The sequence below is a fragment of the Zalophus californianus genome, chromosome 12 (assembly GCF_009762305.2).
Source record: "Zalophus californianus isolate mZalCal1 chromosome 12, mZalCal1.pri.v2, whole genome shotgun sequence".
In the NCBI taxonomy this organism is placed as follows: domain Eukaryota; kingdom Metazoa; phylum Chordata; class Mammalia; order Carnivora; family Otariidae; genus Zalophus; species Zalophus californianus.
In genome coordinates this window covers 40,956,164-40,970,406 of record NC_045606.1, presented here as the reverse complement: position 1 = coordinate 40,970,406, position 14,243 = coordinate 40,956,164, and the positions used below count along the sequence as shown (strand labels likewise).

Here is a 14,243-nt window from a genome sequence, read left to right as displayed (position 1 = left end):
TCAGCCTCCTTTGCTCTCATTTGTAACATGGAACCAAGAGCAACAGTCTTGCTGGGTTGTTGTCAGAATCGGAGATCATGTGTCTGGAGGGTCTCTCGTGGCCTCTGACATGGGGACACTCTTGAGATGGGAAGCGGTTGAGAAAGTAACACTAGAAAGATTGTCCTGGTGGGAGGCTGTGCTGCACCTCCACTGAGCCTTAGTTAAACAGAGGAAGAGTTTGCCTGGCTAGGGCACCCACCCAAGTTCAACAGACCTAAAATCACTTAGTAAATAACCCCCCAAAAGAGAATCCAGAGGCACGGATCTGGATGAGACAGCCATAGTCTGAAGCGACCCCAGCAAATTGAGTGCGTTCAGCCTGATAGAGCCTTTGCTTTCCATCCTACCAAGGGTTACCTTCTGATGATTTATCATGAGTCCAGAATACCCCTGAGATTCTGAGAGAAGCTTTAGAGCACCTTCTACCCTGGGTGGCTGGTACACAGCCTGCCCTGGTTTTACAGATCTCTCATAGGACTGGAAATGGGGCATGATCATCCTGTAGGCCCCAGCTAACTAGGGCAGACAATTTTCTCTACTCAGTTTGAGTCTTATTTGGGTCTAATCCCCAAAGTGTGAGAGGAAGAAGGTCTGGGAAACAGAAGGCATTGGTTAAAGTTTTTTCAAAATTGGAAAGACAGTAGAGCTCCTGCATTAGGTTTCCAGGGTTTGGGATTATCAACTTGCGGGAAGAAACCTGCTTTCCTTCCTCATTTCTCTTTGCAGGCAGTACACTGTGCAATATCTCATGATGTCCCCATGTATTTTTGTCATAATTACTACCTATTTGGTAAATACAGAAATCTCATCAGGTTATGAAAGTAAAAAGCAAATAGTTAAAGCAAACCAGTCACTACATGGCCTCCATTTTCATAAAAACATTTCCCCCTTGGCTTTAAGGATAGATTACTTTGATGAAAAATAGGAAAATTTCTTACACATTTTTTTTTTGGAGGGGGAAATATTTCAGTCTTCCAAAGGTGGGCTACAGACAATAATATAACATGCAGTAGGGGCCCACCATCTAGTTTTAGCAGATGTCCACATTTAACAGATTCTTTACAAGTATACATATGTTTCAGCTTGTTTTGGTGGGAAGATCGTTATTTCTCCTTTTGCCAGCCTCTTGTTTATGTAATTTGTTCTTTGCTTTTACTATCTCCTATTTAGTTTCATTATTTTAATAAACATAATTTTTGAATTAGGTATATTCACATTGGTGCATGATAATGATAATAAAACTGTAGGCGATAGAACACTCTGACTCCCATTTCCACTCCTCTCTATTCCGGTATTTCCAGCCCCATTCTATCCTCCTGGCATTTTTTTGTGTACTCACAGGCAAATATGGGCCTGTGTTCTCATGTTTCCCCCTTCTTACAAAAAAGAATTCTTGCTTTTGGATTTTGACTTTTTCTTTTTTCTTTTTTTTTAAATTTTATTATGTTATGTTAATCACCACACATTACATCATTTGTTTTGGATGTAGTGTTCCATGATTCATCGTTTGTGCATAACACCCAGTGCTCCATGCAGAACGTGCCCTCTTTAATACCCATCACCGGGCTAACCCATCCCCCACCCCCTCCCCTCTAGAACCCTCAGTTTGGTTCTCGGAGTCCATCATCTGTCATGGTTTGTCTCCCCCTCTGATTCCCCCCTTCATTTTCCCCTTCCTACTATCATGTATCATATGACCTCACTGAGATGAGGAATTCTTAATCTCAGGAAACAAACTGAGGGTTGCTGGAGTGGTGGGGGGTGGGAGGGATGGGGTGGCTGGGTGGTAGACATCGGGGAGGGTATGTGCTATGGTGAGCGCTGTGAATTGTAAAGACTGTTGAATCACAGATCTGTACCTCTGAAACAAATAATACATTATATGTAAAAAAAAAAAAAGGATTTTGACTTTTTCAACTTGGATAGTAATGGTACAATAAAAAGTAACCCAGTAGCCATGCATTTCTTTGCAGAATTAAATCAGAAATGCTACTTCCTGTGATACATGCTTTCTTTCATAAGCTTCCTCCAGAGCATGTGCCATGGATACACTGGAATAAGATTGATGTCTTTCCATTTACTTAGAACTTTTATATCTCACTGGTTTATAGTTAACAGTATTTGTTTCACAGAATAGAGGCTCATACCCTTTTTTTGAGTGCTCGCGCAATTCTAACAATAGAGAGATGAATGTATTCTCCAAAATGTGTACTTGTTTTCAGGCAGAAAAGTTGATTTACAGACTTTCTCAGTTAAATGCAGTATCACATAATCTCTCTTTTCCTTTCCCTTTATCACTGCCAATGCATAAAGCCCTTCTAGAGGCGTGAGCCATGCTTTGTCACTGTCTGACTCTTCTGCATTGGCAACCCCTAGGGCAGCATCAGCTTAAAGATTAACATGACCGCAAGTATAGAAATACTCTGTCAGAGCACAGAACTTGTGACTGAAGAAAAGAGCACACGATAATTAGTTGACTTCAAAATGTGTGCCCTTCAGAAAACTGCCAGAAGGCCCAAATCCTGAATTAAAGCACTGATTATAATATGCAAGACATTAAACAATCAAAAAATAAAAAGAGCTTAATCCAGGGATGGCTGCCTTTATAGGACTTGGGGGCTATAAGCTCTAGCACCCTGCTGCTTGGGGGCCAGTTCACTCCAACTGCTAATTCTGTTAGACAAGTAATGGCCAAGCTGTGGCACAATGTTATCAAAAAGCAGACTGCTTATGACAACAACAAGGAGACAATTCTCCAGGAGCCATTGCCCGGAAAATCACTCTGATTCAGTGTCATAATGAAATGCGTTTTCTCCTACTAAATAGATAATGTAAATAGAAAACCAATATTTGGCCAGTTTAAGTAAAAAAGAAACTGAGCGACATTTTGCAGTAACTTGGAAGTGGCCCTGAAATCACCTTGTGACGACATGTGACAATCCCAACCTCAATTCATGAGTTAGTTGTAACATATAGAAGTTTTTGTGTTCCTCAAAGTTGGGCTGAGAAAAATAACTAGTAGATAGGTAACTGAACAGAAAGTGATGGTATAAAGCAGAGAGAGATGAATTTAGGCCCCTTAAATTTCATTACTTGGATTTATCCAAAAGATCCTTCTCTAGGACAAGATAAGCTGAATTTTTTAAGAATTGTACACATTACAATTAAAATGTTTTGTCTCCTGCCATTTCCTTGGTTACTACTTTCAAACTTCTTCTGGCCAAGCATCAGAACAACAAAGAGAGTCATTCAGTAGCTCCCTTAGGTCTGGGTGCAGATCTTTAGCCCTTAGCAATAAGACAGGCTTATGTCCCCTGTGCCTGGTTTCTCCCAAGGTGTTCAGAACTATCTCTTGCTGTTCTCCATATAGAGCTGACTAGGGATCTGATTGCTTCCTCACATGTAGTGAGGCAAAGACTAAGCTTGTTATCTTTTCTCATTAACTTTTCCTTTTCCCTGTCTCCCTCAGCATCTGAGAATGGAATGCTGGCTCTGGTCCTTTCATAAAATAATGGTGCACTTTTAAAACCAAACACTCTACTGTTCTTACTTGATCACCATGGAGTGTAGTGTTCTATATGGATTTACTCCTGCTCAGGTGTCAAGTTTTTCAGTAAGATTGCTTGCTTGTTAAGATGTCATGCCGTAATGGAGGACCAGGGCTGGGGACCATCAAGAAATATTCTTTGAATGCCTACTCAGGGTCTAGCACTTTCAGGATTTTAGTTTTTGTTTTTGTTTTGGAGGGCATGTGTATGTGTATATCCCAGAGAAAGGGTAGAGATGGATTTTCCCCCATCTGTTATTATTATTAGCTGTGTCTTTTTTCACCAAAAGGGAGTTTTTAGAAGCAGTATTCTTGGATTCCAAACAAGTACAATTTGTTACCAGAGCCTTTTATAAGGACGAATACTTTTCTCGTTAGACATTTTTGTACGGTGGTTTCCCTCCCCATCTTTCTCCCCCATACTCTCTGTTGGGTGATGTGAGGTCTGTGTTGGTTGTTGGGGTTTTCATGTGTATTGCAAGTGTGCAGCCTTTACATTAGTCATAATGCTGAGAGTGGGGACCAGGGAGAAAACCAGAGAGACAGAGTCTTCCTGTTTCACACACAGATGAAGGTAACTTATGTGACATTTATCTCGTTGTTTTCCTGTGCTCTCATTTTTGGTCTATGTAGCTATGTTTCCATCTTTTGGGTTCCTAATTCATGCTGAGGTCATGAAACTCAGTATGATTTCAAAAATATAACCTGAGTGGGCTGTCACCAGTTTCCCACATTTATTTTCTGTCACCCACCCTCTGTCTGAACTTAAGAGAGCTTCCTCTGTATGTCAATTTTCACTCTGAAAACTTGCTGGGTCAGAATCAGAGTGCATTGGTTTAGAATCCGTTTTCCTGGAGAATATTTTCCCAGGGGCATAGGATTTTTATTTTTGAACCCTTGGGCAGTGTGAGGCCAACATGCAGAGTAGGTCTGCCATCTCAGCCATTCTGCCATGCTGGCTGCAGCCAAGAGCTTTGCCTGGCTGTCAGTGCAGCCATCTGACCTTAGAAATCCTCAAAACTTTACAAAAGCTTGAATATTCATTTATATATGACATCTTTAACAGGCTGTGAGGTAAAAGCAGTGTATGGCACTGAGAAAACATCTTCACCTATGAGCCAGGGGTCCCCAGCCAGATAATCTGTAACTAATAAGTTATATGACCTTGGGCAGGTCATCTAACTTGGGTGTCTTTTTCCTTATCGGCAAAGTGAGTTACAGGGGATACTCTATAAGATCCCTTTCAGTTAAGTATGATTCTTCTCTCTAGGCATCTCACTGGGACAAAAAGAGCAGGTTCCCAGACAGGAAGGCAGGAAAGCACAATTGAAAAATGGCAGATGTGGCAGAGTTTTGCCGAACTGTAGGCTTCCCTGAAGGAGTTGCTAGAAGGGCTGCATTAGAGCTGGACCACAGAGGTCCTGAATAGCACTATAAGGAGTGTTACAGAGGGAGCTGTTGAAGGTTTTCAAGTAAAAGTAATAATCTCACAGTTGAACTGAGCAAAGGTATACAGTGAGAGGGTGTCTTTTATGGAGTGCCAGCAGGCTTGCCAATGGGCAGACCCCAAAGGACCCTCGAGTCAGGAGTTTGTCATCAGAGGTCAAGAAAACGTGGAATTGGAGATGGAGATTTGAGAATCTTCCCAGATGAGATTGGAACCATGAGACTAGATAAAATGTTCTGTAGATAATGCAGGAAAGGGAGATACAGCTTAGGAGGAGACTTTAGGGTAACTAGAGTAGGAAGAGGCAGCAGGGACAGTATTGTCAAGGAGATGGAAGGACATCCAAAAGAGCCATTTCATGGAGACCCCAGGAGATGACAGCATTTCCAGAGTGGGCAATGGGGCAGAGTGCTACAGGGGTTGAGGCCAGAGAAAAGGGGATTGGAATCGGCCATGAGGATCTCACTGGTAACCTTCAGGAGGGCCACTTCAGTGTAGAGTGGGGGTAGGAACTTGACGACAGGCCACCAAAACAAAGAGTGGTTGACAAAGCAGAGTGTGTGTCTGTAGAAGGAGAAGCAACCAGAGAGGCAACGTTGGGGGGTGGGATGGGGTGCTGGGGGAGACAGGAATCACAAGATTGGGCGTTGTTGGGATGTGCCCATGTCTTCTGAGGTCAGGAGAGGAAGACTTGGATAGAGAAAGACTAGAAACGCTGGAGCTGAATCCTGGTGGGGGCAGAGCAGGCTCCAGCAGGAGGGGAGAGCGTACAGTGGGCTGATGTTAAAAAGAAGGAAGGAATGCATGAAGCGTCAGGGTCATAGAGCTGAAGGCCGAGAGGTGAAAACTGGAGTTCATTGTGTCTGTTGGCCTCTATTTCTTTTTTAAAGTTTTTTTTTTTTTTAAGACTTTATTTATTTATTTGTCAGAGAGCGAGCCAAGCAGGGGGAGTGGCAGGCAGCGGGAGAGGGAGAAGCAGGCTCCCCGCTGAGCAGGGAGCCCGATGCGGGACTCGATCCCAGGATCCTATGATCATGACCTGAGCCGAAGGCAGTCGCTTAACCAACTGAGCCACCCAGGCGCCCCTGTTGGCCTCTATTTCTGTAGTAACGTCTGGAGTTGTGTTACCCGATGTGATAGTGAACATGGAGACTCAGGAGCCTGCAAGAGCATGAAGGGAGCTTGGAGTGGTATCTGTGGGTTTGGCACCTGAGAGCTCCAGGAACCCTGGGTCACCCTTGAAGGATGGGTTGCCATAACCCAGGAGCAATACTTGCTCGGCTCCCTGGGTAGAAGCCCTGACTCCACCCACTACAGCCCTTACCCGGGCTTCTCTCAAAGAGCTTATTCTCTCTGTGTGTGTCCCTTTTTCTCACAGTTGAGTTGAATTATTCCCAAAGAAAATGATAGCTTGATTCTTAAGAGCCAACTGACTAGTGTTATTTTTCAAGTCTTGACATGTCTGGTTACAGACCTGAACCTGTCCTTTTTTACTTGTAATTAAGTTTTTCTTACAAGTTATGTATGGTAATTTCAAGCATCTTAATTATCAGGGCGATAATTGGGCTTCCCTGTTTTCTGGTTCAAGTCAGTACCAGTTTCATTGCTTTTAGGGAAGTAATAAGTTCTCTTAGAGAAAATGTCCGCTGTGCAGCCCACTTGAACAGTTAAATAACCAGGACACTGATAGGCCAAATTCAGTGTCGACCTCCAACTAAATCTCTATTCAGAACTAGCTCTAGACAATATCATCCTCACCGAGGGTCCTTTTCTCATTTCTGTCAGTAAAGTTGAGTTTGACAGGATACAACATTAGTCAGGAATCTTTTGGTTGGAAGTAACAGAAATCCTTCTCTAAGTAGTTTAGCTTTCAAATTGAAAAGACCATATTGGGAATTGGTCCATGAAACTGGGGACATACAGTGATGGATTGGCTTCAAGCAGAGCTGGGTCCAGGGCTTAGACAGTGTTGTCAGGTTTTTCTTTCCGACTCTTGATGCTGGTTTGCCCTGTGTTCAGCTCCGTCATCCCTGAGAACCTCAAAACTGCATCTTTAGAACTTGGAATCTGAGTGAGAGACCCTTCTCCTTCCACCTTCCATATAGCAAATTCAGGGAAGCCTGTGGCATGTGCCCATCGCTGAGCCAGTCACCAGGGCCTGAGAAATGAAGGACACTGGCCAGCCTAGAGGCACCATACGTGGTGTCTCCACAAGATCCTGTGGAGAAGGTGTTTCCCAAAAGGGAAAACTGAAGAGGAGGAGGGAAGTGATGCTAAGTTAAAACCCACAGAAGTCCACTCAATACCCTTGCACACAACCTAAACAGTAAAAACAAAGATAGAGCTTTTGCAGTTTCTGATTGTTTAGGGAAAGCTCAAAGTTTATTATTTATTGTTGCTGATGTTAGTCATGATCTTCCCTGGATTGACATCTTGATGAAAGCAGGGAAGCCTCTCCCAGGGTTTGACTTAGCACAGGGCTGTAAAGTGACTTCAGGAAGAATGCACATAATTTTCAGTGCTCATCTAAAGTCATCCCTTCTTCTAGAGTCTACTCTTTGATTTGAATTGGTTCCAATAAAACAGGTTTGATTCAGCAATCATCTGATTTCAGTCAGGCAAGATAGTAAACCACGGGAGAAGGTTTGGGTATTCCAGTCCCAACTGAAAGTAGAAAGTACAGAGATTTGTGAAGTTAATATGTGTAAAGGGAGTGGTGACACGAAGAGAGACTGAGAGAGGGAAGGAGGGAGGGTGCATAGCCAGCCGCACGTTGAGGGACACAGCCATGCTTCTTGCCTGCGTTCACATCTATGGGCTGTCCTACCCTACCCACCTGCCCTTCCACCACGCACAGGCCGAGGTGGGTCCTGGCTGCCCACCCTCCTACTGCAGAACTCTCTCAAAAGCCCGTTTTCTAAAATGCTATTTCCCTCATCTCCTCAGCACCCCACCTTACAAGCTATGTCTCAGTGCAAATTTCTGTGATAACACAAACAATAAGAGTTCTTAAATTAGACATTTGTCCAATTGAAGCGATATTTTGCCGCTATTTTTAAACCAGAGTGATAGGAGAGTGTCTGGACTCCTCCCTTCCTGGGTGTATAGCTAGTCAGCCTATAGCACATCAAAAATCCTCTCAGTCAGAACCCCGTTGTATTAAGTGTGGTTGGAAATAGATCCAGTAAAGCTGACAGATAAGCTGTATTCCTTAAAAAAAAAAAAAAAAGCCATCACTAATTATCTCATATATTTGAGGAAAACCTGTTAATCTCGCTTAATATGACAGTACCAGAACTGCAGTATAGCTCAGAGAAAATATAAATCATGATTATTCCTTCTCTTCGTGACTTAACGACAATGTTTGCAGTTTCCACGTGGCTATTAGATACCATAGTAAAGCCACAGTTAATAAGACCATCCGTTCTTGGTGTTCAAAATAGGTGGAAAACCCAATGAAAAGTCTTATCGTTTTTCTGGTTAGCAATGCCCCCATACTACTTGTATTCCCTGTTCAGTATTTTGTCAGTGTTCATATTGCAAGAATGGATCTCTTCTTTAAAGTCACCCTTTTGGATAAGCAATGAGATTTAAAGGTCCGTTTCTTTTGGTCTTCCTGACAATGCTTTGAGGTGGGCATTATTCATATTATAATTTTACAGGTGAAAAAAACAGAGGCCCGGAAGAGGTAAGGGTCTTGCTATAGTCACACAGCAAGTAAAGAATGGTCTCAGGGCTTCCCCTCTAGTCTCAAGCTCATTCCAACGCTCCAGGGCTGCGTCTCTGGCCTTCTCTGGGTGGATCTGTTATTTGCCCTGTTTTCCCAGTCATTCTTTCACTGCTGCCCTCAAGCAAACCAGACCCACTTTTCCTTTGCTTTGGCAAGGACTTGTGGTTGGGTTGCAGTCGGTTGCAGCAAAGAAGGGAAGCCAGAGGCCTCCCTTGGTCATCGTTGGATGTCCTGACATCCTCCGCTCCTGCCCAGTATGTGGCAAGGGTCCTCTCCCCATCCTGGATGACAGGGCAGGCTCCCACATGGTGTGTTGGCTGTGGATTTAGGGCTTGTTGTGTGAGAAGATTCAGGAAGCTATGCAAACAAGGAACTAATATCTCCCACCCACCTGCCTTCAATCCTGGCTTTGCTTCCTGTCTGAGAAATGTTCTGGTGGTAAATTTGCTTTTACATTAAGGAAAAAAAAACAAAACCCTCGAGTTTTGATGGAAACTGTTTCAGTACAATTCTAATGATGCTTGGAAACGGAACTTGCTTTGGAGGAACGGGGATGAGGGACCATGGGACTAGAAATTGAATTCTGAAAATTATTTTTTAAAGATTTTATTTATCTGACAAAGAGAGACACAGTGAGAGAGGGAACACGAGCAAGGGGGAGTGGGAGAGGGAGAAGCAGTCCTCCTGCAGAGCAGGGAGCCCGTTGCAAGCCTCGATCCCAGGACCCTGGGACCATGACCTGAGCCAAAGGCAGACACTTAACAGCTGAGCCACCCAGGTGCCCTGAATTCTGAATTTTCTTAAGAGAGGCTATAATGAGGGCGCCTGGGTGGCTCAGTTGGTTAAGCAACTGCCTTCGGCTCAGGTCATGATCCTGGAGTCCCGGGATCGAGTCCCACATCGGGCTCCCTGCTCAGCGGGGAGTCTGCTTCTCCCTCGGACCCTCTTCCCTCTCATGCTCTCTATCTCTCATTCTCTCTCTCTCAAATAAATAAATAAAATCCTCAAAAAAAAAGAGAGAGGCTATAATAAGAATAATTTATAGTTTGATAAACTTTTTCTTATATCTAGTCGTCACCCAGTCTGTCCCATCCCAGCCCCCACTGCATTTACTCCCAAGGGCTTGGGCCCTGGGTGGTGATGCGTTTTGTGTTCTGTTACTTTGTTCAGCTTGCCTGGGCCCAATGGCAGAGACCCCAGAACCTGAAGGTGCTGACAAAGATGACCTGCTGCTGTTGAGTGAGATCTTCAATGCTTCCTCCTTGGACGAGGGGGAGTTCAGCAAGGAGTGGGCTGCTGTGTTTGGAGACGACCGGCTGAAGGAGCCAGTGCCCACTGTGGCCCCAGGAGAGCCAGACCCCAGGCCCCAGACAGGCTCAGGATTCCTTCCTTCACAGCTCTTAGACCAAAACATGAAAGACTTACAGGCCTCACTACAAGGTATGTACCATGGGGATTGAAATAGGGGTTTTTTTGGTTGGTTTGTTCTCTATTTTTAATTCAAAAGCCTCTTTCTTCCTTCTTTGTCTTTTTTTAATGTTTCCTGATTTTTATTTTATATCTAGTGTCTTTTTGTGGCTGGTTTTTCATCTTTGTATTTTTCTTTTATACCAGTGACTTTTTAGTTGAAATCTCAGAATCATATTCCAGCTTTAAGATATGTTGCAGGGTTTAAGATCTCTTACTTCTCATCATTTCCTCCTCATGTTCACATTTACTTTTAATAAAAGGTTAGAGAGGTGGCCCTCAATCTTACTGTCTTGCTCTGATTGTAGGCTTTTGCCCGGCATACTTTAGAGGATTAGGTTGTCTTCACAGTCATGGACCAGTTGGCTTAGCCATTCCTGCCTGGACAGTTCTCCACATGGCTATAGTCATGCCATGTTTCTGGGTGCCAAGTAACATCCCACTGGGCTTCTTAACTCTTCTCACATTGGATTTTATCTTGCTTCTTGCTGTCTCTCCTTCCTGGCCCACCCCTGCCCTGAGGATGCTCTCAGCTCCTCTGTTCCTGTTGTGTCTGAAACACGTGGCCCAACAGCCCCATGCATCTTGGCCACCATAGAAATGCAGTTGCCACACTGATCATCTGTGGCCAGCAACATTGGTCAGGGTGGAAGGCATGCTGGCTGAGAACTACCGACCTGGGGAGCACCTTGATTTAGAGTAGAGAACTCAAACTCAGATTGAAATTAAAATTTTAGTTTGAGTTTCTAAACAGACCTTGAGAAGGAAACTATTTTCTAGTATTTCAACACCTTTTTCCTTCTTTCATGTCACCTTAATTGTAAGACAGGAATCACTATTAAGAAATTTTCAAATTGTTTTGGTTTTTCCATGAATGTGGGCTATCTCCTTAATAAGTGTTTATCTGGCACTTAAAGCTGAGAACAAACAGCAGAGCTGGAATGATTAAGTAATTATGAGCTATTAAAAAAAAAAAAACCTCAGGTCTTTGGAGATGAGATCATGGACACAGCAAGAGTTGGTGGGCAAGACCAAAAAAAAAAAAAACAGGTCTTCCCTCCTTTTTTTTTTTTTTTTTTTTTTTTTTTACGAAATACACCATTCCTTTTATCATCTTCTGTGAGTCTCATTTTGTAGCTATGTCATTTATTTTCGGTAATGGAGTTAGAGATAGGAGGGATGAATGGAGTCCAAAAATACCCCCAGTCTCAGCCCTGGGTTTCGCCATCTCTTTCATGGGGCTCCAGATGAGCCAGGCTGCCGGTGACTTGAGTTTCACCCCCACCCACCTGTGGTAGAGGTGCTGACAAGCTGTGGGAGAGCTGGAAGGCCAGAGCCAGGATCCACTACTCAGATCTGGGGGCTGCTGGAGACTCTCCAGCTGTGCTACAGGATGAACCCCACTCAGGCCCCCAGCTGTGAAGACCCACAGGGACTGTGATGGCAGTGCTCCCCCTTAGCTGGGGTGGCTGCATGTCACTCACTTGTGAGTAGCCCCCACTGACAGCTGAGAAGTCAGAGCTCCACGCCCTCTTCCTGAGCAGGCAGAGTGAGATCTCAGCTCAGGGCCCATGGCCCCGAACTATGCCTGAGAGTTATGACAGGAGCCGTGGCCGTGGACTTCACACTTTAGCCTTGTCCCAAGTCCAAGGAAACAGCACTGGAGTAATGCTTGGGTCTAAGGAGGGAGGTGATCTGACAGTGAGAAATGTAAGCTTGTTGTAGAAAGAGGTATTCTTGTACTGGTCGACCAAGGGAGCCCATTTATTTCTCAAGCTGCCAAAATCTCACTTAGGGTTGCCACCCTACTCCTAGCTCCTTAGCAAGTTTCTCATTGATTCAGCAGAGATTTATTGGGTCGTCCTCGGTGCCAGGCACTGGAGATTCATCTGAGAATTTAACAGAAAAGGCTTTTGCCTTCCTGGAACTCACATTCTAATGAAGAGGAGGTAATGAAGAATAAACATCATAAAGGAAAAAATCACAGACTAGGTTAGACAGTGATCCGTATTATGGAGAAAAGGAAAAATAGAACCAGGAGGTAGAGAGTGCTGGGTGGATGGCAAGGCAGGTCAGTCTGTAGAACTAAATAGGATTCTTATAGAGAAGATGAGATCTGAGCAGACTTGCAGGAGGTGAGGGAATCGGCCATGGGGAGATGGGGACGGGGGGAACACAATGCCGGTCAGTGCCTAAGGCAGCACATGCTTGGTGTGGTCAGGGGTCTGTAGGAAGAGCTCTGTTGTTGGAGTGAGGCAAGGAGGCAGAGGCTTGGCCATACAGGGCCACCTAGCCTTTAGAAGAAACTGGGCCTTTTTTGGGGGCCCAGGCCAAGTTGGGAACCATCACAGTGTCTTAGACTGACGATGGACATGATCTGATTGACCATTTAAAAGGATTATCCTGGCTGCTAAAAGTTTCTTCTTCTCTGCTGGTATTCTATGAAGACCAGTGTTAAAGGAGTTGTTTTATATCCTCTGAGTTACCATGTTTCCTTTGCATGCCAACAGCCACAAATGGAATGTCTATGGAACTCAAAATGACAGAAAAAAAAAAAGTGGAACCTAAGTGTTTGAAAGAGGAAGCACATGTAGCTTCTACCACACCTATGGATTCCCAACAGGTGCTCCCACAATTCTAGCCCTGATGCTGTCCTGATGCAGGGAACCTTCAAAACAGATGTGGTACAAATAAAGAGCAGGTACCCTGCTTCGATGACTGATTATGTTACCCAGTTAGAACCACATTCTGTGCTTTTGCCAGGACTTTCCCCACCTGCCTAAAAAAGAGGAAAAGATGAGTATTGGCTCTAGATTCTTTTTATTACTTCCATAGTCTAGATAAAGTCCATCTCTATACATGAATTACAAAAGCATCTGTTAAACTTCTGATACCTTGTATTGAAACTGCTTCCCCTGATTATCCAGATCAGCTCAAAAACCAAATTAAATAAACAACGGAAACAAGTAAGTATTCAAACACAGCATGCAGTAGAAAGGCTCTCTGTCATGTTGGTTTAGTGAAACAAGCAGTGGCAGAGAGTTAACTTACCTAATCCTCACCACACCCTTCCCAGGCAGGTACTATCATCATTTCCTTGTTAGGGCTCGGGAAACTGAGGAACAGAGGAGCTAGGTAATTTGTCTGAGATCATACATCTGGTAGGAGGCAGACAGACTGTGAAGCCGAGCCATCTGACTCTGGAGTCTGTGCCTTTCACCATTCTGTTGCTTCTCTGTACCAAGGCTCTGATGGTAAATGTGATTCCTCTGTGGGTTCCTCCAGGCCTCTCCTTGGATGCTCCCAGAGGAGCAGGACTTGTCATGATTAGTCTGGCCCTGGGTGTCCTGGACACACACAGAGACAAGGACAGGTGGTTGCCATGGAGGAGGAATGTGGGTGTGGGGAGGCAGGGTCCCTGTCCACCACAAAAAGTGGATGATGTTCCAAAAAGAATTTGAAATCAAGATTGTCTATAGAATCTTCGCCTGTGCTAGCAGCCACCCACATCTTCCCTGGAGTGCATTCCTGCTCAGTCTCACCACCATTGTTCTAGTTCTCTGTGAGGTCCAGGTGGGGCTGCATCCTCCAGGTCAGAGTGTCAAGAGAACTCTCCAGGCTCCAGCTGCAGCAACGTCTCTCTTCCACAGGCTGCATTTTCCTCCCCTCTCCCCTCCTCACTTCTCCTTCACCTCTTCTATCTCCTCCCTCCTCTGTCTCCCCATTTTCTTCTGCTTCCCTCCCTCCTTTGTCCACTGTCCTCCCTCTGCTTCCCTGTGCTCTGGGTGAATAGAAAGGAAGGGAGATTTAGTAAGATAACAATCATATTTTCCTCATCCCCCCACCCAACTTCAAGCTCTAGGAGAGCAAAACAAAGCAACTTACATTTAGGATCATGTTGGGCTGAACATTTAAAAGAGGAGTTGATTTTATGTAAGATTTCTAAGAGTTTCTGAAGTTACCAGCATGATAGGGGCTGGGGTTTCCTGTCATACAGTGATGAGAAAATT

At 44.4% G+C, this 14,243-nt stretch overlaps 1 protein-coding gene across 15 annotated transcripts in view; it reads left to right on the top strand.

Annotated features, from left to right (window-relative positions):
* Positions 1 to 14,243, top strand: part of ICA1 (islet cell autoantigen 1) — a 143,815-nt gene that overhangs the window by 120,002 nt on the left and 9,570 nt on the right. For all 15 annotated transcript variants that reach the window (XM_027574354.2, XM_027574344.2, XM_027574352.2 and 12 more), the window contains one exon: positions 9,937 to 10,206. In XM_027574354.2, coding sequence (XP_027430155.1) covers positions 9,937 to 10,206 — 270 coding nt within the window. The remainder of the gene's footprint in view (positions 1 to 9,936; positions 10,207 to 14,243) is intronic.